Below are 24,301 nucleotides of genomic sequence, written 5' to 3'. Positions count from 1 at the left end.
GTTTCCAGTCCCATTTTGTAGTAGTTCCAAGGCCCATTTGTGCATTATCCAGCCTCCCTGGGAATAGCTGCAATACTCTGGAGCCCCTTACCCATCATGCACTGCATTCCAGGAGCAGATCACCGACCTGATGAGAAAGGGCTTCATTGCTTTGAGTAGAAATGGACCAATTCATACTGAGTGGCTAATACTTTGGGTCACTTCCTTGCCCATGTTCTCCTGCTAGCTTTCAGATTACTTCAGGACCTTGACTGAGAGGGACAGACAGAGGTAGGGCTAGATGTGGAGAGGAGGGCTCACTTGACTAACGGCCCTTCCAAATTCAGTTAAAGTCACCATGTGGAACTTTGGGAGAAATTCTAGGGCAGGGAGAGAAGGTCAGAGCGTAGCCCCTCTTTATTAAGAAGACAGCCAGTGTTTATTTATCTGAACAGGAAACCTAGGAAACAACAGGACAGCAATTTTTAATTTTGTTCTTATGCAAAAATTACACACACACACACACACACACACACACACACACACACACACACATGCGCGCGCACCAACCCACCCACCCACACCCACACACACCCACGCACACACATGCACACACACAACATCTTGTCTGTTTTATTTGGCTCTGGAACAAACCTGATTACCAGGGATTTTAGGGATGGGGAAACTTATTAGAATCACATTCCAAAATAATACATTCAGGGGCTGGAGATGGAGCTCAGGGCTGAGTGCTTGTCTGACACAGCCATGGCTCTACGGTCCCCAGCACCGCAAGACAGAACAAATCCAAAGGGAAGAAAAGAGAGTCCAACCACCAGAATAATAAATTTGTGTGTGGGTTAGCATCCTCTTGGCATTCTTTCAGTGGGGACATCCTCGCTGTCTGAGATGGGGCTGTCCTGGCTTGACTCAAATCTCTGGTGCTGGCAGAGGTTATAGTCCAGAGCTGAGGTAGGCAGGTGACTGGCTGAGCATCCCTTTCACTTTGTGTGCTGTCTGTGCACCACCTGCCCCAGGCTCAAAATCGACTCAGATGAATGTTCAGGGCTGACCAAGGTCTGAAGGCTTGGAAAAATGGAAGTTGGAAAAATACTGCCACTCTTGCCGAAGATCTCTCACTTGGCACTGCCGAGAGGGACTGGATGGGGAGGTCGCAGCTTTGGGCTGTCGTCTGGCCACTGTTTTTTGTTGAGACCGTGAGAAATGGAATAGAGATGCAGTACATCCTTCTGAGGTTTGCCAGAGACTGCATATGCCCTGGTCCCTGGATCCAGTTGGTGGCTCTGGGAAGCAGGAAGCTGGACCTCGGTACAGTCTGGCCAAGGGGGACTCAGGAATGACCCTGAGCTCAGTCATTGCTCAGGGACAAGATTGTTTGTAGTAGGGTCTTGGCTCCAATATCTGGGAACCAGAAAGCTCAGTCCTTTAAGATCAGGAGAGGGAAGGGTGTGCACTCTCCCTGCCCAGGTCCCAACTGTACCACTGTGCACCTGATTTTCTTCTGCACATCTGGATTCTTAAGAGTAACAGCCAGGGGAACACATACCTGATAAGGGGACACAGACAACCACCCCCCGCAGCGCCAGGAACACAATCTTCCAGGATGTCAAACCCCAGTCTTTGCCCACCCCCAGACTGGAATCCCACAGAAGAAAAGAAAAAAACAAAACAGCCCAAGGAACGAACAGTAGAAAGGAATGATGGAGAGCAGAAAAGACCAGCTATGAGCAATGATAAAACCCCCAAGATATTACCGTTACAAAAGAAATTAGACTCAATTGCCCTATTATAAATATACTAAAAATACATATATATATATTTATATGAACAAAAAAATAGTCTACTCTGAGATGTGTGGATGTCCTAGGATATAGATGTTTCTGGAGCCAGAAAAATGGCAACAGAAAACACAGAGGTAACTCTTACTTCCAGGTGTGGCCAGGGCTGGTTTGGGCGGCCCTGGCCTGGTGACATGAAAGCATTTGGGTGTTGTCATATAAACAGTAATAGGTTATGAGATGCCTGAAGCTAGAGTGTTCTATTGTCCTGCTGGGGACCTGGGAAGCCCCATCTTTCTCCTGCCAACTTCTCAGCTACAAACACACAAAGTACGTCTCTGAAGGAGTGTGTTCTAGAAGCTTTTCTGTGCGCCCTCCTTTGAGTTAGTGTAGCCTGTGGTCACTTCACTTCAGACGAGTTGGCAGAGAAATAAGGAAAGGAGAGAGATTTATATATCTATAGCTATCTATCTATCTATCTTTATATCTATAGAGAGAGTGAGACCTGGCTTTAGGGACCCTTGTCTGTGAATTTTAAATATCCCCTTGTTCATGGACTAGGCATTTCAGCCATGACCAGAGTCAGACAAATATGTAATAATTACAAATATCAGCAATACATTACAGTTGTAGAGAAGAGGATGCTGTTGAGTTTTTTTTTTTTTTTCTCTCTCTCTCCTTAGAAAGGCGGATCTTTTCAGGAGAAGGGGAAGAGACGAGGCTGCAGCTATGGAACACAGAAGAGGTGGAAGAGAAGGTGAGACTCAGCTGGAAAGTAAGCTCGGATTCCCAGCAACTGTTGGGGCAAGTGGAGTGCGTTAAGGGTGGCTTCCTCATGACTTTGGTATCTCCTCTCTCCTCGATGACAAAAGTCCTCTTCTCTTTTTCTCTCTCTCCTCTAACGGTGCTGAAGATGGAATCCTGGAGAGAAATCTGTAGCCCAGATCCACTGCTCTGGGGGCATCCAAAGATGAAAAGGTGAAAGAATTGGCTTCTCCTCACCTCTCCCAGGGGTCAGATTTCCCAGTGTGATGGGCAAGCACAGCTGCCTGATGCCTGGCCTTTTCTGATGACGTGATGGGTGCCGGAACTCAGGTTCAGCTGGGTTCTTGATGGTCCTGTTGATTTCATAATCTCCACCATCAGGCCCTGGTGTTATTTGGGTACCTCACTTCCTTTTGCTCTGGTTGGGTCAGGCCAAGGATGAAATGGACCACCAACTTCAGGTGGCCTCTGCTTCCACACCTTGGCTCCCCTCTTCACTACTCAGACCCACCTGCCGTATTCAGCTTCATCTTGGTGAGCCTTATCCAGCTTACCCCACACTTGTAAACACAGGTACCCAGGTCAGGTACATGCGGAATGAAACTGTGTTCCTTTTTAGCAGGTAGAGGGCTGGTAGGAAAAATTTACAGTAGTCTAACTTGAGTCACACGTGGGGAAAAAAGCTATATTCCCACACATACGTAAGTGCAAGAAAAAAAAAAAAGCCAACAAAAGCCAAAACAAAACGGAAAATTTTTACGCATAGTTTACACTGTTTCAATGATTGTTTGTACAGGAACTCTGTCGGACTCTGCCTATTCAGCTGGGAAGGGCATTCTGAATCCGCCATTTGCTCCGTAAAATGCTACTTTAAGGTCAGACAAAGCACAGGAGTGAGGGACAGGCAGGTCCTACGTGACACAAGGCAGAAGGGGCCTTTGGTTACAAGGAAAGTCGCACCAAGTGGTTCTGAAGAAAGAAAGAAATCATTCCTACTCTGTACACCCACCATCGGTTTAACCAACAAATGAAATGCCTTGGTTTGAAGAAGGGGGCGGTAACTTCCTTCTGGCTATATATGGCTATGTTAAGACGTGTTTACTTCCTGATATGTAAAATAGACTATATCATCAGTAGGAGTTTTTACAGATAGCTCTAAAAATATCTGAATCCGAAATCACAACTATTTACTTTTTATCAAAAAAAAAAAAACATTTGTTTGTTTTCCCTGAATTTTCACATTTGTGCTGATGGGTGACGTCTATGGTGATGAGAAACAAAGAGACATGGGAGGTGGTCAGCAGAACGGTCCCACGGTCACGTCAGCAGGCCCCCTGCACCAGGCTGAGCTCAGCAAGGGGGCTCTGGAGGCTCCCTGCTTCCTGCCTCCAGGGTGCTTCTGGTGCAGGTGACATCACGGTCTCGGCCCCTGTGCTGTTTTGAGAAAGCTCTGAGGACGGTGACACAGAGCCAACTTCTCTCTTTTTTTTTTTCTCTTCCTCATTCACACGGCAAATACCAAGTTTCGCCCTCTGGAGGGAGGGGGGACCCTGGTCTCTGGAGAGAATGAGAAGTGTCGTGAACGGTAGAGACGTTTAAGGATGGCGGATGACCGTTTAGCATCCTACCTGGGACAGGTGGCCCGACCTCAGCCGTGGAGACGAGAGGAGGCAGAACGTTGTGACCTACGTGTGCTGATGGATGGATCACGCCATCGAACCACCGGGCAGATCAGCCACACGTTCTACCGAGGACAGGTGATCAGTAGCATGTCACTGCCCCATCAGGAAGACACACACCTGTCACTGTTCTGAGGACAGCGAGGAGGACACTACAGCATTAGGGACGTTATCCACTAACACTATGGTAAGAAAACCACATTACCCCATTGTACCACAGACAGACTGACCAACAACACCGCCGCCATAATGATAGCATCGCGCAGACTGGTGTCACCGAGGAAGGGCCAACAGCACTGTGCCGCTGGGTTACAAGCCGGCAGGACGACGCCAGGCCAACACGCTAGGACAGGAAGACTGACACCAGAAAGTACACCGGAACCTCTAGGGATACACATGGGTACTTATTGCTTTTGGCTGTGCCGTCTGCCTAGATGGCTGCAGGAAGGAGCGTCGGGCTTTCAGGACAGACAGAACACACAATGGCTGGTTGACAAGGAAGAACGGTACAACACCCGACACCCAACTCTTGCCGTGCCCTGCTGAGACGCGAGTGCCTCCTGCACACAAGACTTTAAAGAGAGCCCTGCCTCAAGGGCTGAGGACCCCTCCTGACCCATGAGGGGTGATCCTGAGGGACCGTGAAGGAACCCCAGACTCTGATGTGGTGACAGTAGACCCACCGTGGCCAGAAACGGGCACAAGTAACACCCCAAGTGCAGGGCCAGCATGCGGCCCAAGGGAGATAGTGCTTGTTTTAAAGTGGGAGATCTTGACACTGTCCCTGGCAGAACCTAGATTAGAAAAACATAAAGTGCTTTTTATTAACTTATTATTATTAGCTTGAATACCACAAGAAACAAAGAAAAAAAAAAAAAAAAAAAACTCCTTTCATAGTAGGTGTTCCCTGCAGCAGTATGCAGTCACAAGCCTGCACAGGGCAGTTCAGTGAGGCTTCTTTTTTTTTCCCTTCCTTTTTTCATGTAGAAAATGAAGTTTATTGTTTGTTTTTTTTAATGCTGTTTTTCAGTCACGCACAGTCTCTTTGAATAAGCTATCTCGGTTTGCATATTTGACGCGTTCATATCTTTTGAGCCCAGGCTGGAGCTGTTTGGAACGCTCATCCCTGTGGCAGCCCAGAGACAGTGCCCTGGTTTATCCCCTCGGCTGCGTGCCAGCCGTCGGAAGCCTTCCTCGATCGCCAGGTGGGCAGAAGGACTTGAGTCCAAACTGTCAGCTTACCCTGTCGGTGTCTCGGAATACAGCCCCAGGGACCACGGAATACTGAACCACCGAAGTCCCCTGCTCGTTTAAGGTTGTGCGTTGGGGGTATGGCTGATGGTGCCCAGAATTCCTCACGATCAAGAGTCCCCTGTACCCTTCCAACAGGAGGATCCTGGTTTTTGGGGGTGACTAGGCGACACCCAGTACTACTTGGTCGGCTCACTCTTTCACTAGCAGCCCCTTGCTCCAGCACCCTCCTCCAGCTGAAGCCATGAGAGACGGTGGTGGCTCACTCGAAGGCTGAGAGAGCCTCCAGAGGAGACTAGGAAGTACGTGGCCCAGGCTAGGTCTTAGTGGTGGCTGTCAGCTCCGCTCATGTCATCTCAGGAAGATGCTGTTAGCTGTGGTCCCCGTGGCTGGTCACGTGCCCACGGACCCGGCATGGCTCTCAGGGTCTCTCCTGTCACTGGGATTCTTCAGGGCCTGTGTCTCCAAGTTCAGGCCGAACTCAGCGGCAGGCAAGCCAAACATCCCTCCTCCCCGATTTCTCTTGCAAATCCCTGATTTCTCTGTGGTGGGGAGCTCAGATACTCTGATCCCGGGTGCTCCCGTGTGATCCTCCTCCAGGCAGCATGTGCACGTCCGGGGAGGTGTGGTTCTCCAGCTTGCATTTCTCTTGAGCCCCAGGCCCTTTCCCAGTCAACCCTTCGGAGGAGTAGACACAGTTGGGCCGTAAGAACTTAGGGGAGGTGGGCAGGGGGGAGCTGTCAAAGTGGTTCTTCTCCGTTCTAGCTCCAATGCCGAACTTGGGGCTGGTGCTCCCATGGAGACTCTTGGGAGGACTGGAGTCCACGCTGTAGAGCAGCTGCCCCTCGTCGTCTGTGTCTGTGTCTATGTACTGGTGGACGCCTGCCTCAAAGTTGAACGCTATTGCTGTGTGTTTCTCCGGAGAGCGAGGAGGTGTCCTGGCACTTGCTGTGGTGTAGATGGAGGACTCTGGGCTCAGCACAGGCTTGTCTAGGAGGGAGGCGCACTCCAGCCCTGCGACAGCTGCGGCCGCACCGCCCCTGTTCCTCAGAGAATCATGATACATTCCCAGAGAGGGCAGCAGCGGGCTGGGATCACCCTCCATGAAGTTGACCTTGAGCGCCCGAAGCTTCACGGGGTTGTTGATCTTCATGGAACTCCTGGGGCTCTCAACAAAGAAACCAGAGCGGCTGGCCTCAGGGGTGGGGTTGGTCTCCAGGATTCTCCCACCGCTGGCACCCAGAGGCCCCCGCCAGCCTGCCTCTGGGGCTGTGCTGCCCCCAGCCTTGCTGGAGAGGGACGCCAGAGGACTGTGGGAGAATCTTGTGGCTTCAGGGAAGTCCGTGGCACAGCTGATGAAGCTGTCGATGCTGGACATGCTACGCATGTCAATGACGCCCTCTGTGCGTGTGGGTAGAGGGGCCACGGGGCTGGGCATGCTTCCCATCTCCAGTTCCTCCTTCGGCTTGCTCGGTGGTGCCATCTCCTTGGTGTTGAGGATGGGTTGAGACTGCGCCTTGGCCATCTTATTGTACATGTCTTCCAGTTGCTGGACGTTCAAGTGCTGAGGACTAGAAGAGGATCTGGCCTTCTCTGGGGACCCCTGCTCCTTGGTTTCAAAGGACTTACTTGAGCTGGTTTCGGACAGTGCCCTCTTGGTCCATTTCCACTTGTTGGGAGACAGGTGGCTATCTTGCACTTTATCCTTCTTAGCCAGGTTCTCCCCATTTTTCTCCACCACGATGTCCATCATCTCAATGCTCCGGGCGAAGGCATCCTTCATGTTCATAGACACGATGCTGCCATTCCTCTTGGCCCTCTCCAGAGCCTCTCTCCGCTTGATGGCTTTCTCCTGTCGCTTCTGCTCCTTGTAGAACTCGGAGAAGTTATTGACGATGATGGGGATGGGAAGAGCGATCACCAGGACCCCGGCGATGCAGCAGAGGCCCCCCACGATTTTCCCCAGCAGAGTCTTAGGATAGATGTCCCCATACCCAACGGTCGTCATGGTGATGGTGGCCCACCAGAAAGAGGCGGGGATGCTTTTGAACTTGGTGTCATCCTCATCCTTCTCGGCAAAGAAGACCAGGCTGGAGAAGATCATGATGCCCATGGCAAGGAAGAGGATGAGCAGGCCCAGCTCATTGTAGCTCCTTCGCAGTGTGAAGCCCAGGGACTGCAGGCCGGTGGAGTGTCGGGCCAGCTTCAGGATGCGAAGGATGCGCATGATGCGGAAGATCTGGACCACGCGCCGCACATTCTGGAACTGCAGCACACTCTTGTTGGACTCCGTGAGGAAGATGGTGACATAGTAGGGCAGGATGGCCAGTAAGTCAATGGCATTGAGCGGCCCCTTAAAGAACTTCCATTTCTTGGGTGAGGACAGGAACCTCAGCAAGTACTCCATGGTGAACCATGCGATGCACACCGCCTCCACGTGGGCCAGCTGCGGGTTATCCGTGCTCTGGCCGAATTCGTCCAGGCTTTGCAGCTCAGGCAGCGTGTTGAGTGACAGGGCGATGGTGGAGAGGACGATGAACATGATGGAGATGATGGCCAGGATCTGTGGGGAGAAGAGAAAGGCTCAGTAGGCACCCACAAGAGAAAGCATGGCCTTCACACATGGCCATCACAGCATTCAGTGCATTTTAACATCTCATCAGTTACATCATGGCTGGCCGAGTGAAAAAAGATAATTTCTCTAAACCCATTTGTGACACAGATGTGAAAACTGAGGCTAGAAAATGAAAACAATTTCAAGCTTGTCAGCGAGCAAACCTTCTCTACAAAAACAGAGGAAAAATGTTGGCTGTGGCTGTGCACCTCCAGCCTGGACAAAAATAAAATAACATAAACATAAAAAATAAAAAAAAAAAAGAATGAATGGGTGTGGCTGCCTCTCAATAAAATGTTATTTACAAAAATGTCAGGGGGCTAAGCGTAACTGTGGGTATTGTTCTGAGGTGAGGTGCTGATGTCCAGTGCTGAGCTGGGCAATTTTTGTCTCATGGCTTATTTCATTGTCATTTGTTTTTGCAGACGGGGTTTATTCTTGTTAACCAGGCTAGACTCTCCCTCCTTCCCCTCTCGCCTCTACCTTCCCAGTCCTAGGATTATGGGTGAGACCACCACACAGAGCTCATATATCATTTTTAGATCAACTCTATTAAGTGCTACTCACACCAGGAATCTGGGCTTTATGAGATACCAGCTCCCCGGCCCACACACCAAAGGAGGCGCCCTTAGCTCAGCGGAGGAGAGAGAAAGTTGGCATATGAGGGTCTGGAGAGATGGCTCAGTGGTTAAGAGCACTGGCTGCTCTTGCAGAGGACCTGGATTTGATTGCCAGTGCTTGCAACTGTCTGCAACTCCTTTTTCAGGGGACAAGAGCCCTCTTCCGGGCTCTGCTGGCACTGCACACGTGTGGTACACAGACATACATGCAGGCCAAACACCCAAGAGAGTAACTACAAATCTTAAAACTGTCAGATGAGCCCTAAGGGTCATCTGCTAACAGAAAAAGCACAAGGTCTTTCGGGCCACTTTCCCATGGGTGCAGATGCCCCACATGTGTTTGAAGAAGGGGAGGGCAAATAGGAACTTTTAGGCTCAAGGGCCCAAGCTGCTTTACCAGCTTCACCATTTAGTGCCCTGGGTCAAGAAGAGGGCGCCAGGGCTGGTGAGAGGGCTCAGTGGGAGAAGGTGCAATCACAAGCCTGGCTGGAAAGAAAACTGACACCACAAAGTTGTCCTCTGACCTCCACACAGACACACACTGTGGCTCACAGGCGCACGCGCGTGCGCGCGCGCGCACACACACACACACACACACACACACACACACATGATGATTATAGAAGAGGACTGGCCAAGAGAAGGGGTTCAATGAATATTTGTTGAGATCAATGAATCCAGTTGCAAGTAGATACAAGGAATAGCTTCAGGGTCTTCTTGTAAAAAACATAAATCTATACTGGGTGGTGGTGGTGGAGGTGGAGGCGCACACCTTTAATCTCGGGAGGCAGAGGCAGCTGGATCTCTGTGAGTCTGAGGGCCAGCCAGGTCTACAGAGTAAGTTCCAGGACAGCTAGGGCTACACACACACACACACACACACACACACACACACACACACACACAGTCTTGGAAAAAAAATCCGGTGACATTAATTTCTACTTAATGCATTTCCACGACTTCTCCGTGCAAACCTGAACTCTCAGCCTGTCTGTCACAAGGCCTGCATGTTCTCATTGGCCACCCATCCCCATCCCTCTGCTACTGCCTGGGGCAGGGTGGGGCAGCTCACAGGTTTGTGCTCTTGCCTGTTGCTGACTGGTTTTGGGGTGGACAGGAAACTCAGCCTCAGTCAACTCATCCTAGAGAATCTATGCTCAGAGACCCAGGGAACAAATGGCTTGTGGGAGTTCATCACATGGCAATCCCAAACACTATCGAGCACCTCCCAAACAGTAGGAGATGAGAAGCCGTAAAAGTTCAGAGAGGGAGTCGGGGAGGGGATTCAGTGGGCACAGAGCTGGCCTCGAATGAGGGAGGTTGTGGGCTCCAGCCCCAGCACCGCATGAACCAGATGAAGTTGTGAACACCTGGAATCTCAGCCGTTTCTAACCAACCCTAGAGGTTGGGGCAGGAGTTTGAGGGCACCCTGGCCACATAGTGAATTTGAGGCCAGCCTGGGTTAAATGAGATCCTCTGCTCACAATAAACAAACAAGCAAGCAAGCAAGAACACCAACCTACCAACCAAACCCAAACCAAACAGAAACCACGCCTGTGCAGTCCTTTCCCTCCCTCCAACATGGTCCCTGCTATCCCTGGATACAAGGGGCACTCCACCTTCAGGCCCTGGCTCTGTGCTGCTGTACCATGGGGATTCTGACGCCTCATTCCAGTCGTGTGTGAGCGTATGCACGTGTGTGTGGATGTGTGAGTACAGGCGCACTTGCACGTATGCCCATTGCCGCCCAGAACCTGTCGGTGCCAGGGAAAGGGCTGACCCTCAGCCTTTTTGGGTATCCTGCTCAGGCTCGGGCATCAAACGAGGCAAGCTGAGTGCCTGCAGCTGGCCGAGGACCAGCACAACACCAGCCAATCGAGGAAGCCCATCCCCTCCTCCCATCGCTTGGCTTTCCCACAGCTGCCTGTTTCTCTCAGTCGGACACCAAATTGAGCGTGTTCCCCTGTTACCATAGTACTCTGGGAAAAATTCACTCACCTTCTTCATTGCAGCCACTTTCTACAAAATGACACGCTAACCTGCCCATTTTGCCTATCCAATGACAGATGCGTTAATTCCAAGATAATCATGTCATCACTCTTCATGAGCAGTTGTGCCCGGCTTTGCCATTCCTGGCCTTGAGTGCTGGGCCCCCTCCTTGCCTCAGTGTCCTTGTTTGTACAATGAGGCGGCTACTTAGAGTGCACCTTGCCTTGGGGACACTTAGGTACGTGGCTGCTCCAGCCCACAGGAGGGGTGCAACTGGTATCAGGAGAGGTCAGGGGTATCACCCAGTATCACAATGCACAAGGTGACCCTAGAGACAGAACATTATCCGGGCTAAGGTTGTGAAACTCTGGGGCAGACCTGTGGTAGTTTTGGAGGGGAGACCTGTGTCACCCTTAGCACAGGCTAGGCACACAGTGGGCCTGAACCTGGTTAGTACAAGCACAGGCCTTAGGCTGAAAGCTGCTGGCTCCTGCTCCCATCTCTGCTCCTGCCAGGAATGGATCTTGGGGTCTGTCCCTTTAAGAGCTGGAAGATTCTGTTTCCTCAGAGGCTGGCAGGGAAAGCCTCATTTCTAACCCCAGACAACTCTGAGCAGCCCCACATAGCGAATAGTCCATGTAGGGACTGAGTTATAGATGAAGCTATCCCATACCCGCCTGTGAAGGGTCTGTCACAGGAGGGAGTTATGGATTTGGCTGTGTGAACCCCATGGCTTCTTACCTCAAGGCTGTATCCCCGTGCATCCAGAGACAGGCCCTCCAAGTCCTAATCCTGGATCTTAGGGAAGAGAGAGGGCCATTCAATCATGGGGGTGGGAGCCCAAACTGGCCTTGCTCTCTGTGGGCCTGAAAAGTCCCTGCTTTCCTGGGATTGGAGAATCACTGGGTCAGAGCAGGACTCCAGGCTCCAAACTCAGAGGCAGGAGCCAGCCTGAGATGGGGCAGGGTCTGTGCCCACATTCTCTTCCCATGGCAAGGTCCTAGGCCTTGGAGTCCCCTGAGTATGCCAAACAGGAGAGGAACATAAGAGGGACTTAGGGCTGTTTGGATCAGGTTTTCTTCAATGGCTCCAGCCTAGTGACTGCTCCTATTGTTGCTGTCACCTCCCTGTCCCTTCTTTGCCCTTCCAATAGGGTAGGTAGATAAGGCACCAAATGTCCAAATAGCATAGGGCTCAACTCTGAGAAGACTCAGCAGGGAAAGGAGAGGACGCACCCATCGTCACTCGGCCCACTATGCTCAGCAGAGATGCAAGGACCCTTGGCAAATTACTTAGGGCATTTGGGGCTCCTCAGTCGCTTCTCCTACCTGTATCTAATAACTGTTGTTCCTCAGGGCTGCAGAGAAGCAACAACCAGAAGCCATGATTGGACAAACCAAAGATGGTCCATCCAGGGATCAAAATAGCCCTGAGCAAGCACCTTATGCCACACCCTCAAACAGCTCAGGGAACGCTGTGAAAGAGGCATGAACTGAGAAGGGCTACAAAGCCCTTTCTTTAGGCTCAGTACAGTCGTCATAACCATGACGTCACATCCCCTGCACTGGGCCCACACAGGACCAGTCCTAACTGCCAGTCAGGAAGAGGAAGGGACTCACAGGGGCCTCAGCCTTCGCCTCCGAGTTACCAGTCACCGGTAGATCCTGGGAGAGGGGGATTCGGGGAAAGGGGGATTGTCTTCAGTTGTGTGGCTGCTGCTGAGCCCAGCAAGGTCCAAGCAACAGCTTCAAGGCCACACAGATAGCCTTGTTTAATCTCAGTGAGCCGCAAGGCAAAAAAAAAAAAAAAAAAGCTATGAATGTGAGAGAGGTTTGTGGGGTGGGCGGGGAGGATGAGAGGAAGGTGGGAGATGAGAGGGGTCAGTGTTTAAAGTGAGCAGATGTGGAAATGTTAACAATAATTTACAAAATTAAAAACAACCATTGCATTGTACAGGAGAAGTAAAGCAAGCTTCAACAAAATACGATAGGGAGTCATTTTCTGCAAAGGACATCCGTTGCTTTTAGTCCCCATGACCTCAGGAGTGTCACAGGAGGGAAGGAGCTCCTCTGTTGTTATCTTTCTCAGACAGGGTCTCGTTATGTAGACCAGGTGGGACTCAAACTCAGGATCCTCCTGCCTTGGCCTCCTGGGAGTTGGGGGTCACAGGTGGCTGTGAACCCCCGGCTAGCTAGGGGCTTGCTACTTGCAAATGACGTCCTAGATCCTCTACCGTCACCAGCCACCACTGAACACTAAGTAATGTAGTATCAGTGAGAAAGGGAGGTCTAGGCAGGCAAAGACACACCTAAGCCAGCCAAGGAGCAAAGGTGGGACCTGCCTCCTTCACGGTGCCCCCAGCTCCCAAGTCAGTGCCTGGCAGAGCGGGCGCACAGAGCTGAGGAGGGAATGAACACACCAGCCTCTGCCTTTTGGGGTCACTCAGCGGTGGCTCTGGGATGTGGTTTCAGGCTGCGGGGGCACCCCAAGAAGTGCCCAAGGACGAGGGAAGGGGCTCCTTTTATGGTCCTTCCGCTTCCTGGGATTTAAGGGGGGGGTAGAGAGGGGATTACATCAGGGAGTTTTAATTGGAAGGGTCACAGGAGCAGATCCGATTAAGGGATTGGGAGCAGCCTGAGGGGCTGTCCTCTCCCTGCCTGCTGCAAGGGCTGAGGGGGGAGGCTGGAGTGGCAGGGGATGCTGGTGGGCACATGGGCCTGGGCAAGAGAAGCTGTCACAGGGAGACAGGGGTTCAGGACACTGCCCAGGGGCCACCCATCCAGCCAGAGCCATTTGCCTTAGTTGTTCATGTTTCAAATTGGGAGTTTTTGTTTGAGACAGGGTCTCATTGTGTAGCGTCTGCTGGCCTGACACTCACTACACAGACCAAGATGGCCTGGAATTTGGGATTCTCCTGAGTGTTGGGATGGCAGGCATGCACCACCACATCCGGCTAAATTGGGAGATTTCACATAAAAATCCAGGTTTGCTGGATTCCCTCAGCAAAGCAGAGGCGCTCCACCAATTTATACTTCCAGTGATGGACACTAGGTGGTGGTAAGGAGCAGCCACCCCTTCCCGGAGGCAGGCTCCTAGGGCCTCAGGATCTTTGCCCCTCACCTTAGTTAGGCCTTCATACCCGTGTGCTGTTGCAGTCCTGGGCCATCCTGGTGCCATGACAATGAGAATAGCTATTAACAGACCTGCTACTATGTGTGAAAAAAAAAATGTTTCAGAGATCTGCATAGAATTACAGCCTCTGCCTCTCGGGGTCACTCAGCGGTGGGTGGCTCTGGGATGTGGTTTCAGGCTACAGGGCACCCCAAGAAGTGCTCAAGGATGCAGGAAGGGGCTCCTTTTATGGTCCTTCTGCTTCCTGGGATTTAAGTGTGTGTGTGGGTGTTCTACCATCCTTCCTTATTTTGCCCTTATTCACATCTGGCCAATTCCTGTTCACAGACATTTCCAGACTTGACCTTTCCTCTCCACCACAGGACAGCCATCACCCTGTCCCAAACCATCACGCACTTCATTGGTATAACTGCAAACAGTTGTCTCTCCTGGCCCCTCAAGATCCCTGTAAAGAGCACAAACCCCAGTGTTAGTCTTTTCCTTCTCCCATTGCTGGGCATGGGCCATCTAGGATAAAGGCTCTATCTCCCAGCTTCCCTTGCAGCTATATGTGGTCCTGTGATCAGGTTTGGGCAGCAAAAGGCACCTGAAACTGGTGAAGACCCCTTCTCCTTTCTCTGTCTTGACGGCTGGGAGACAGACTGAGCTTAACCCCAGCACCAGACTGACCTTTTGGGGAGAAGCCCACCAGCTCTTGCTCTGTGTGGTTTGGGATCTCCAGCCACGGGAGCTTGGTCTGTATTCCCAGTGGCATCCGTCCCATCCACCCCAACTGTCCCCAGAGGCACAGGCTTCCCTTCTCTCAGAAATCTTCACAGGGTATTTCGGCAGCATGTTTTCCAGAGATACTTTCCAGTTTGTGGGTATGGACTGAGCCTCAAACGTGAGTCCCTAGGGCCGATGGTAGACCTCAGCAAAGCTGCACAGAACAAAGATGGGCATGGTGGCACACACCTCTCATCCCAGCACTCAGTCTAACGTGGGAGAATTGCTAGTTCCAGGGCAGCCTGGGCTACGCAACAAGACCCCATCTCAATGAATGAATGATGGCCTGGATGTGGCTCAGTGGGTAGAGCGCTGATCTCGCATGCGCAGAGCCCTGGGTTCCACCCCCAGCACCGCAGAAACCAGCTGTGGTGGGGCTCTCATCATCCCAGCGCTTGGGAAGTGAAAAGGAAGGTGAATCACAAGTTCAAAGCCACTAGAAATACAGCTCAGTGGTGGAATGACTGCCTGGCATATTTGAGGTCCTCAGTTCAGTTCCCAGCACCACAAGAAACAACCAACCAAACAAAAGCCCAGCGCTGGGCCAGCAAGATGGCTCACTGAGGAAAAGTGCTGGCTGCAAAGCGTGGCGGTCTGAGTCCTCTCCTGGTGCCCACACGGCTGAAGGAGAGAACACATCCTCACAAGTTGTCCTCTGACCTCCACGTGCACACAGTAGCATGCACGCACGCATGCGCACTGTGGCCCGGACGCATGCACTCACAGTGGCACACACGCATGAACACTGTGACACAATAAAATATCCTTTAGGATATGGAACATAGGTGAGCAGAAGGAAGAGGTTTCCCTGTGGAGGTCAGGGGCTGGGGATCGTCTCCCTCCTGTCTCCCGAGCGACCGAGCGAGAGGGAAGCAGAGGTCAACCCTGGTCTGCCCGGGGAGGGTGGGGAGGAGGTGCTCTGAAGGTTCCTTCCTGAAAGGGAAAGCCAGGGGCTCTGCCCTTCCCGCTGGGTGACTGCCAGTCCCCTAGACCTGCGGAGGACACGGGCCGCCAGGGGGCCGATGGGGCTGTCAGTCAGCACTGACAGATGGCGCAGGCTGTCCCTGCTGTAGAGAATACAGTTAGGAGGGGGTGTGCGGCTGGCTAGGCAGGGTGGAGTCCACAGCTTCTAGGGCCTCAAGGCGGTGCCTTCGACCCCTGGTATGGAGGGATGGGGATACAGGGGCCAGTCCCTGAGAAGCTAGCCATAGCGTTCCCGTAGCTGAAAGCGCCCCCCCTCCCCATGGGTCAGGAGAGATGCTGGGGGAGGGGGAGGGGGAGAATGTGGGGGAGGCGACCGTGCAACAATGGCTATGGCTAAATCTACAGCAAGGGCCCCAGGAGGGCCACCCTCACTGCCACATTTGCTGGCAGACGCCCGTGAACACGGAAGAGCACCGGCTGCCGGAGTGCTTTCTCCCGTCATCCACCTACACCACGGCAGAGGAAGAGACAGCAGACTACGTTGTCCAGGCTGGCCTTGAACTTACGATCCTCCCGCCTCAGCTCCTGGTCCGGCCGGGATGGCAGGCCTGGGCCCAGCCTCACCCCTGTCTTTTTTCTTCACAAGTTTAAAACAAGAAGATGGAATGAATAAAAAAAAACCATTTCGGCACTGCAGCGGATCGAACCCAGGCCCGTGCGCACAGGATCAACCACCTCTGGAGATGAATGGGAACCTATGTCCAGCAGGAGGGGCCGGCGAACGTGCTGGTTAAGACCCTGCGCTCTGGGCTGCAGTGTGGCTCAGTTGGTAGCGCCTGCCAAGTGTGCATGACTGCTACCTCAAATAGCGGCTTAGGTGTTTAAAACGGCCCATTCAGTCTTTTCACTCACTCATTCACTCACCGTTCATTCATTCATTCATTCATTCATTCATTCATTCATTCATTCACTCATTCACTCATGCATTCGCTAGCTCATCTGAGCTCAGGCTTGAAGGATAAGGAGAAGCATCCAGGTGATGCAAAGGTCCCGGGGCTGGGCAAGTGTGTTTGGGTCGAGGTGGGGGAGGAGGGAGAGAGAGCTGAGGGGCAGACACGAGGGGGTCCTTTAACCCTAAGTGCAGCCCGAAATGACTGCTCTCAGCAGAAGAGCGTTGCAAGGACAACCTGGAGAGCGCCACCATTTTTGTCCTTTGAGAGAAGCCGGCGATGTTGAGCTGCTCCCACGAGGTACTGTGGGCAGCAGAGTGCAGCCCCTCAGAACGAACATCACGGGGAGGCTTAGTCATGGGCCTGGGGGTGCTGCGTTGCCGTTCAGGGAAAGGAAAGGAAGCTGTCGGGGAGGGGAGCTCCAGCTCCAACGCTCTGAGCTTGGGCCTCTTGCTCCCGGAATGCTCGCTCTCCCTACCTCCTCTCTTCCCCCATTCGCTGCATCTCAGGGGTGAGCTCCTCGTGGGCCCAGGGCCACTTGAGGAAAGCCGCGTGCTGCAGACAGCAAGTGCCCATGTGCTATTCTTTCATACCAACAGAACCCCAGGTTTCAACTGCCTAACAGATACCCAGCTTGAAGATTACATTTCCCAGCCTTCCTTGCTTCTAGATGGTACTCATATGTTTGGCCAGCAACACGGAGTGGGAAGGGTTGTGTGGGCTCTCGGAAATAGCTTTAAAACAGAGAAGACTGCTTCCTCTTTCTAGATTTTTCTTCATCCTGCTGCCAGGGATGATGATGTGATGGCTGGAGCTATTGCAGCCATAAGGCGTCATCATGCTGAAAGCTGTACTCTCCAGGAGAGGCTGAGAAAAAAGACGAGATGAGCCTGGGGCTGTGTGGGGGTTGGAGAGATGGCTCAGTGGTTAAAAGCACTGTCTGCTCTTCCAAAAGACCCGGGTTCAATTCCTGGCACCCACATGGCAGCTCACAACTGTTTGTAACTTCAATCCTAAGGGATTTGAAATCCTCACACCAATACACATTAAAAAATAAATTATTAAAAAAAAAAAAAGAAGCCTGGGGCTGTGATGACCTTATGAAGCCGCCACAGCACTCCTTGAGTGCAGGAGAGAAATGCACGTTTCTCTTTAGAATCTAGACAGGAAACATCTAGAGACTAGATGTCTCTGGTAGGAATCTGCACAGCAATGGTTACCCCAGCAACACCCCAGGAAATGGAGACTGTGGAGGGCTGCTTGCACGTGGGACTGTCCAGCCATCTGACGGGTGGTCCCACTGAGGCAGGAGGCACCCAGTCACTCGGAGACCTCAGGCAAAGGAGCCACCAAGAAGGGCCTGCAGCTTTCCTCTCCCTCCTCCCCCTGTCCTTCCCTGGCCCCAGCTGGCTTCACTTTTCCCTGTTGCAAAGGGGAGTAACACAGGCTTCGGTGCCGCCCTGTCTGCTGACCCCTGGGCTGGCCCGGGAGTTCTTTCCCTTGCGGTTCACATGGGCGGAAACGCCACCTCCTCAGGAAGGTCGGAAGTGGCTTTTCCAGGTGGAGTCAAACACTCTTTCCCGGTGTCCTGTGCTTACTGTCCCACCGCCACGTTCCCGACAAGCGACAACTAGATCTTGTCCCTCCTTAGAGTCCCGCAGTGGCTTCCTGTTGCTCTGAAGCCACAGAGGCTCATGTGGCCCTGCCTGCGCTGGCCTGGCTGGCCTCTCAGGTCCCCCCAGTCTTACCCGCCGTGTCACCTCCTCTGGTCATACCAACCATCTGCCCCTCCACACGCCAAGCTCTCAGGCACAGGTAACAATAAACAAGTAAGATGGCGGAGACATGAGCTCACACGGCCTGTGGCCTGCAGGTGCTCTGAGGAGGTGATCTGTGAGAACATGGAGGAGCCAGAAACTTTCCAGGACAAGTTGGCAGCAAGGGCAAAGATCCCAAGGTTTCGGAGAGATTGACGCCCGTGAGAAAGAGTAAGGAGAGCACTGGGCCTGGAGCACTGACAGCCTGAAGGTGAAGGCTGTCAGAGGATGAGGCCTCACAGACCTGAGGAGATGCATTCTGGGAACCCCGGGAGCTATGGAGGGCTCCCTGGTCAAGCTGGTAGGGGGTAGTGTGGCCTAACGGAGCTTTGGGACCTGACATGCCCCTTCCACTCCCTGCGTTTAAAGACAACCTGGAGGAAGGCTGGAGTGGAAGCAGGGGTCTGAGCGAGGAGGAGGCCAGAGCAGGTGTTCGGGAAGGCGATGGTGGATGCTATGGACTCAGAAGCTGAATTCAAGGCATAGGCTGGGCTGAGGCCAAGCAAATCACTTGTGGGGCAGACCTGTAGGGCGTGGGCGAGAAGAGCCACCGGGAGAGCGGGGGCATTTCCTGAGACAGGGATGGTGTGACAGTGGCCTGCTCTGCGCTCACTGCGGGCAACAGGGAGCTGTGGGGACTTCTGAGCAACAGTGAAGTTATTCAGCCTTGGTGAACATTCACAGACCATCCCCCTCCTCCTCACAGATAGCTAAGCTCCCTCCAAGCAGCCATAAAGTCCCAAGGCACACACCTGCCCATTGCCAGGTGGGCACAGGGACCCTCGCTGTTCCCAAAGGCCTTCCTTCTCTTCCTCAGCTGTTTTCCTTTCAGAAGGTCATTTAGGATGTGTCCCTTCTTTCATTGCCTTCCCCTCTACGAGCTTCATGAAAGGTGTGAGCTTCTTGTCCCCTCTTTGTCCCTGCATGGTCTGCACACAGTAGGTGCTTAGTAACTATCGAGGAACCAAAATTTCAAAATAAGTAAGTGAGCAGCACAAGGTCACGGCAAAGGACCAAGAGAGACACAGGGTACCATGTCCAGTATGCAGCAGGTGTCTAATAAATGCAGGCAAAGCAAACAGAGACATGTTCACAGGCCAGGGTATAGTGTCTGGAGGGTGTTGAGGCTATCCTAGAAAAGGAGCCTGGAGTGGAGGGTGGCCTGTCCCACACACTCTAGTCCCTCTTGGACATGCTGTCTGTATTAATCCCACTAAGCGTCACCCAGGGTGAGCACGCACCCTGCTGGCTTTAGTGTGACCTTAACTGGAGGTCCTGAAGCACCATGACGACCCAAGGCCCCAAGGCCACCAACAGCCGAGACCCTCTCTACCCCTGCACCTCTGCACCACGGTTCTCCCGGCTGGGTGCTGTCACGGTTTCAGGGATGGTGTCAGGCCATTTGTTAATTCACTCACTCACTCCTTCAGCAAGTGATTACGAAACCCACATCACGCTCCTGGTGCCATCCCATAGCTGGAGGACACAAGAGCAACCAGGCAATCAGACCCTGTCTTCGTGTGTGTGTGTGTGTGTGTGTGTGTGTGTGTGTGGCGTGTGTTAAAGTGTATGTGTTTGTGTGACATTTTGGGCAGGAGAAGCAGACACGCCTCTCAGGAGCAGACCACTCTCATCACTTCAGAGCTTCAATTGCAAGAAGATGTTGGCAGCGGTGACCGGGTGATGGAGCTATTCACTGTGATGACAGGGGCTTCTCTGAGGAGTTGCTATGGACCGGATGCGCTCTGACCCCCAGGGTTCACCTGTTGGAGACGTGGCTCTCAAATATGGCAGTGTTGAGGTGATGGCATCTTTAAGGGGCTGGTGTGTGGTGGAGTCTTGGGTCTTGGGACTCTCACATTAACCCTGGGGAGAGGACTGATTATAAGGCTGGCCCTCTGGCCCAGCCTCCAAACCCCCCTCCTTTCCCAGCCTCTGGGTCCCTAACTTCCAGCCCTCTGCCACGGGATCTCTCGTTTCTCTCAGATGCCAGTCACTGCAGTGCCACCTGCCAGGAAGCCTTGCAGCCAAGGGACCCTCACCCAGGCCGGCTCTCTGCTCTTCCAACCCCAAACCTGTGACACGGTGAGCTAAATAAAGCTCCTTGCCCCAGGGATTTTCTTACAGTCATGGAAAGCAGACTAAGAGTGGAGCGGCTGTCTGAATGAAGAGCAGAGCTGTCTGCAGCCTGGGAGAGGCACATCCGGGCAAAGGGAGGGAGGGGTTTTCATCACCAGCCCCATAGTCCCATGAGTCTGTGCTGTGACTTCCATTCTGTAGACGGGAGAAATAATACTGTTTGCTGAGTGCACTCACGCACCGTATGCCACGCTCTGTTCTGCGAATGTCACACACGTCACGTTCTGGGTGCTGGGAAGGTGGCTTATCACCTCCAGCTCCAGGGGACCCGGTGCCGTCCTCTGCCCTCCTTGCCTTATCTTCATTTCTTTCTAGCAAGTTCTTACTGATCCTTCCATTTCTGAGGCCCCAGGTCAGCTGCTGTGGGTAAAATGACGCCCAGTTCCTCTGGGACAGAGCACATCTGAACCATCGGAGGGGTTCCCATTTCCTGTCCCCAGCTTCTCCGGAACCCCTCAAGGGACCCCAGTCTCATCTGGGCACACAAGGTTTCAGCCTTGGCCCCCGCCGGATTCTCTTAGGAACAGTATCTTTTCTCAGCTGTACCCAGCCTCTTCCTGCAAAGGACACAGTGCTGTGCCCAGGGCACAGAGACTGCACGCGGCCTGCGTTTAGAATGAAGACGCTGCCCGGCTCCTTGATAATAAACATCGCAGACGGAACACCTACTGTAGGCTGGCAAAACGGGGGAGAACGAAAAGAATGAGCTGAGATTGCTGTGGACAAGGCTCCTTCCCAGCCTGCACTTTGTCATTTCTGCTGGGAGTCGGCTGAGGGGAAGGGCCGTGGAGGAGCTCTAGGGTCAGGCCTGGAGCTGGGGACTGAGGACACATGTCCTGTCCTGCTCTGGCCTTCTTGGCCCTGATCTGCTAATTGTAGGCAACAGAGGGTTAGGCTAGATCCTGGTTCTCTACTCAGCTGGGCACTGGTCTTCCTGTAGCCTCCTTCCCGAGCACGAGAGGACGGCCTGGCTCTCACCACCTTGCCAGGCACCCCCAGAACTGAGCCAATGGTGCCTGTGGGATTGCGGCTGGGGCTGAGCGGCAGGGTGAGGCCCTGGGTTCCATCCCTGGCCTGATCTCCCCTGCCAGGGTGGGGACCCCTGAGTCTTCAAGTCCTCATGCCCCAGACAGGCTGGGTCTAGGGAGCTTCCTGTCATGTTTCAGAGGATGAGGAGTGGGACAGTCTCCTCTTTCCTGCCAGAGGGCCTGATCTCTTTGTTCTGCAGGGACCATGGAGGAAGTGCACAGGGCTTGGCCAGGCTGGGTGTGAGACTCCAGGAAGGGCGGGCAGCCCTCATCCTGAGGACCTGGGGGTGTCTACAGGGTGGCCTGGTTATCCTGCTTCTCAACAGAACCCAACAAAGAGGGCTATTATACATATAAATCTAAACATATATATGTACACACACATGTTTATAGTGTGTTTGTGTGTGTGTGTAAGCACTCCAATAAATTAAATTATGTGAGTGAGCAAAGCCAGGCCTGGTGGAGCATACGGTTGGTCCCAGCACTGAAGAGGCTGAGGCAGGAGAATTGTAACTTGGAGGTCAATTTGAGCAAACGTAGTTCAGCCGGAGTCCTCATGTTTTCACAGGTGGAGTCTGTCTCGTCCTCTTATAGCACCTTCCGGTTGCTAGCCGGGTGTCCCTCCCTCCCTCCCTTCCCTACATTATTACGAGCCAGAGCTCATTGCTGCCGAGCACGCAACAGTAACTACGGCAACAGTCAGCACAGAGAAGGGAGGGAGGTGAGGGTGCCACCGGGTGGCAGAAGATGCTACACAAAGGGCCCAGAGAGGTTAAACAGCTTGCCCAAGGTCACACAGCTAAGTGACAAACTGGCTTTGTGCCCAGGCTGTGTGACTCAAAAGACTATGATCTAGCCCAGTGACGGTGCACTGTCTCCTGGGAGGCGTTCTGGAAGCACGGGGGAGGGCAGAGGTTTCCGGTTGCCACGGTGCTGACATGCGGCGCACAGTGGCTTTCAGTGGTGCAAACCAGAAGTAAGACCATCCCGTGAAATGCACGTGGCCCCGAGTCACGCAGTCACACCCTCGTCCCTGTGTCTACGGTGCACTACATCTCTTTCTTTCCCACGGTGGCATCCATAGCTGAGTGCCAGGTGAATCCCGATGAGGGGGGCACCACCAGCACCCCAATTTTATAGAAGGGGATGCTTCGGACCAAAGAGAGGAGGGGACATGACCAGCTGGGCTGCAGGTAGGGCGAAAAAGTTAAGGACACAAATTTTGGAGCGATGCCCAAGACCTCAGTTCACGATGGAGCTCTGCCCTGAGAAGCTGAATGTTGGAAGCAAAACCCCAATGATACAGGCCTCATGGTGGTGGCACACACCTTTAATCCCAGCACTCAGGTGGCAGAGGCAGGCGAGTCTCTTAGTTCAAGGCCAGCCTGGTCTACAGAGTGAGTTCCAGGACAGCCAGGGCTACACAGAGAAACCCTGTCTTGAAAAATAACAACAGAAAAACAAAAACCCCATTGATACAACTACCAAACTTCCCAGCAGAGGCCAACCGCTTCCCAGTGTACCTTTGGTGATGTGGGGCGACCTGTCTGGAGTTTTCTCTTCTTTTTTCCCACCCCCTTCCTTGGGTTCAACAACCCAGAACCTTGCACATAACAGGCAAGCACTGTACCACTGACATTTATATCCTATCCTTAATGCGAGGTTTGTTTGTTTGTTTTTTAATGGTCTCATTAAAATACTCAGTCAGGCCTTTAACCTTGATCCTCCTGTCTCCAGCTTTTGAACAGTTGGGTTGGAAGGCCTCTGCCTCTAGGACAGGCCAGCCCAAAGAGTTGGACTGTCAGGCCACACCACACCTCAGAAGCCTGGAGAAAAAAAAAAAAAAAAAAATCAGGATTCAAAATTGCAAGTAAGGTGTCCACCGAATGAGTCACTGTCACCCACCATCAACCATCACACGAATTCAACATGTGGTAAGTCAAACCACTCCCAGCCGGGGATCGCTCGAAATATTCTACAGGCGATTGCTTTGTTTAGGAGACAAGGTCTCAGTAGCTCAGGTTGAACTTAAACTTTCAAATCTCGTGTTTCAGAGTCCCAAGTGCTGGGATTTCAGGCATGTTCCACTGTGCTTGGTGTAATATTTTTAAAAAAGGTCCAGCTAAATGGCTCTAGTTTCCAGAGTGCTGGGCCAACATGCGTGAAGCCCTGGGTTCATTTTCCAGAGTCACATCCACTGGGCATGGCGGCCTATGCCTGCAATCCCAGCACTTGGGAGGCGGTGGCAAGAGAGCAGCCTTGGCTGCATAACAAATTCCAGGTCAGCCTGGGCTACATGAGACCCCATCTTCACAAGACTTGACACAAAATGCAGGGGGCTTGGATCAGCAGTACAAGGCTCACCTAGCATGTACTTGTGGGTGCGCACATGTCATTAGAACAATCCATAATGATTAATACCCTACCCCCCCCCCAGGCCTGGTGTGATCCGGGAGTCCCCTCTCCTCCCTCCACTGTGGATCCTGGCAGGCGTGGTTAAATATGGGCTGCCAGCCACGCTGGTCTGTAACGCCGGAGGCAGACAGGCCTGTCATCAGCGCAGGGCAGCTGGGCGGCTGCGCTGCTGCAGGCTCTGAGCTCCACACCCTGAGCTTCAAGTAAGTGCTGGACGGAGCTCCCAACACACCCGCCCTACTGCTTGCTTCCCTGTCTGGGAGAAAGTGGCATAGACAGCTATTTCTGCCCCGAGAAAGAGAAGATGAGTTTGTGGCAGGGTGCCGAGCTCCAGTCCTGCCCCTCACTGCTGGGTGGCCCTGGGTAAGTCAGGGCACCCTCTGAACCTGATTTCGTCTGCCCGTGGCAGGGAGGGTTAGAAACCCCACACAGCCATAT

General features: G+C 52.9%; 1 protein-coding gene across 1 annotated transcript; it reads right to left on the bottom strand.

Moving 5' to 3' along the window:
* Nucleotides 1–1,856: 1,856 nt before the first annotated feature.
* On the bottom strand, nt 1,857–10,711 carry Kcnb1 (potassium voltage-gated channel subfamily B member 1). The gene is made up of 2 exons (XM_055595925.1): nt 10,703–10,711; nt 1,857–8,033 (listed from the first exon to the last, which is right to left on the bottom strand). Exons 1-2 carry the CDS (start codon nt 10,709–10,711, stop codon nt 6,027–6,029), a joined length of 2,016 nt encoding a protein of 671 aa, XP_055451900.1. The 3' UTR covers nt 1,857–6,026.
* Between the last annotated feature and the right edge of the window lie 13,590 nt (nt 10,712–24,301).

Source organism: Psammomys obesus, unplaced genomic scaffold (genome assembly GCF_907164565.1).
Source record: "Psammomys obesus unplaced genomic scaffold, mPsaObe1.curated_primary_1811, whole genome shotgun sequence".
NCBI lineage: Eukaryota > Metazoa > Chordata > Mammalia > Rodentia > Muridae > Psammomys > Psammomys obesus.
The sequence above is the reverse complement of the archived record's forward strand: the minus strand, read 5'-3'. Positions and strand labels throughout refer to the sequence as shown.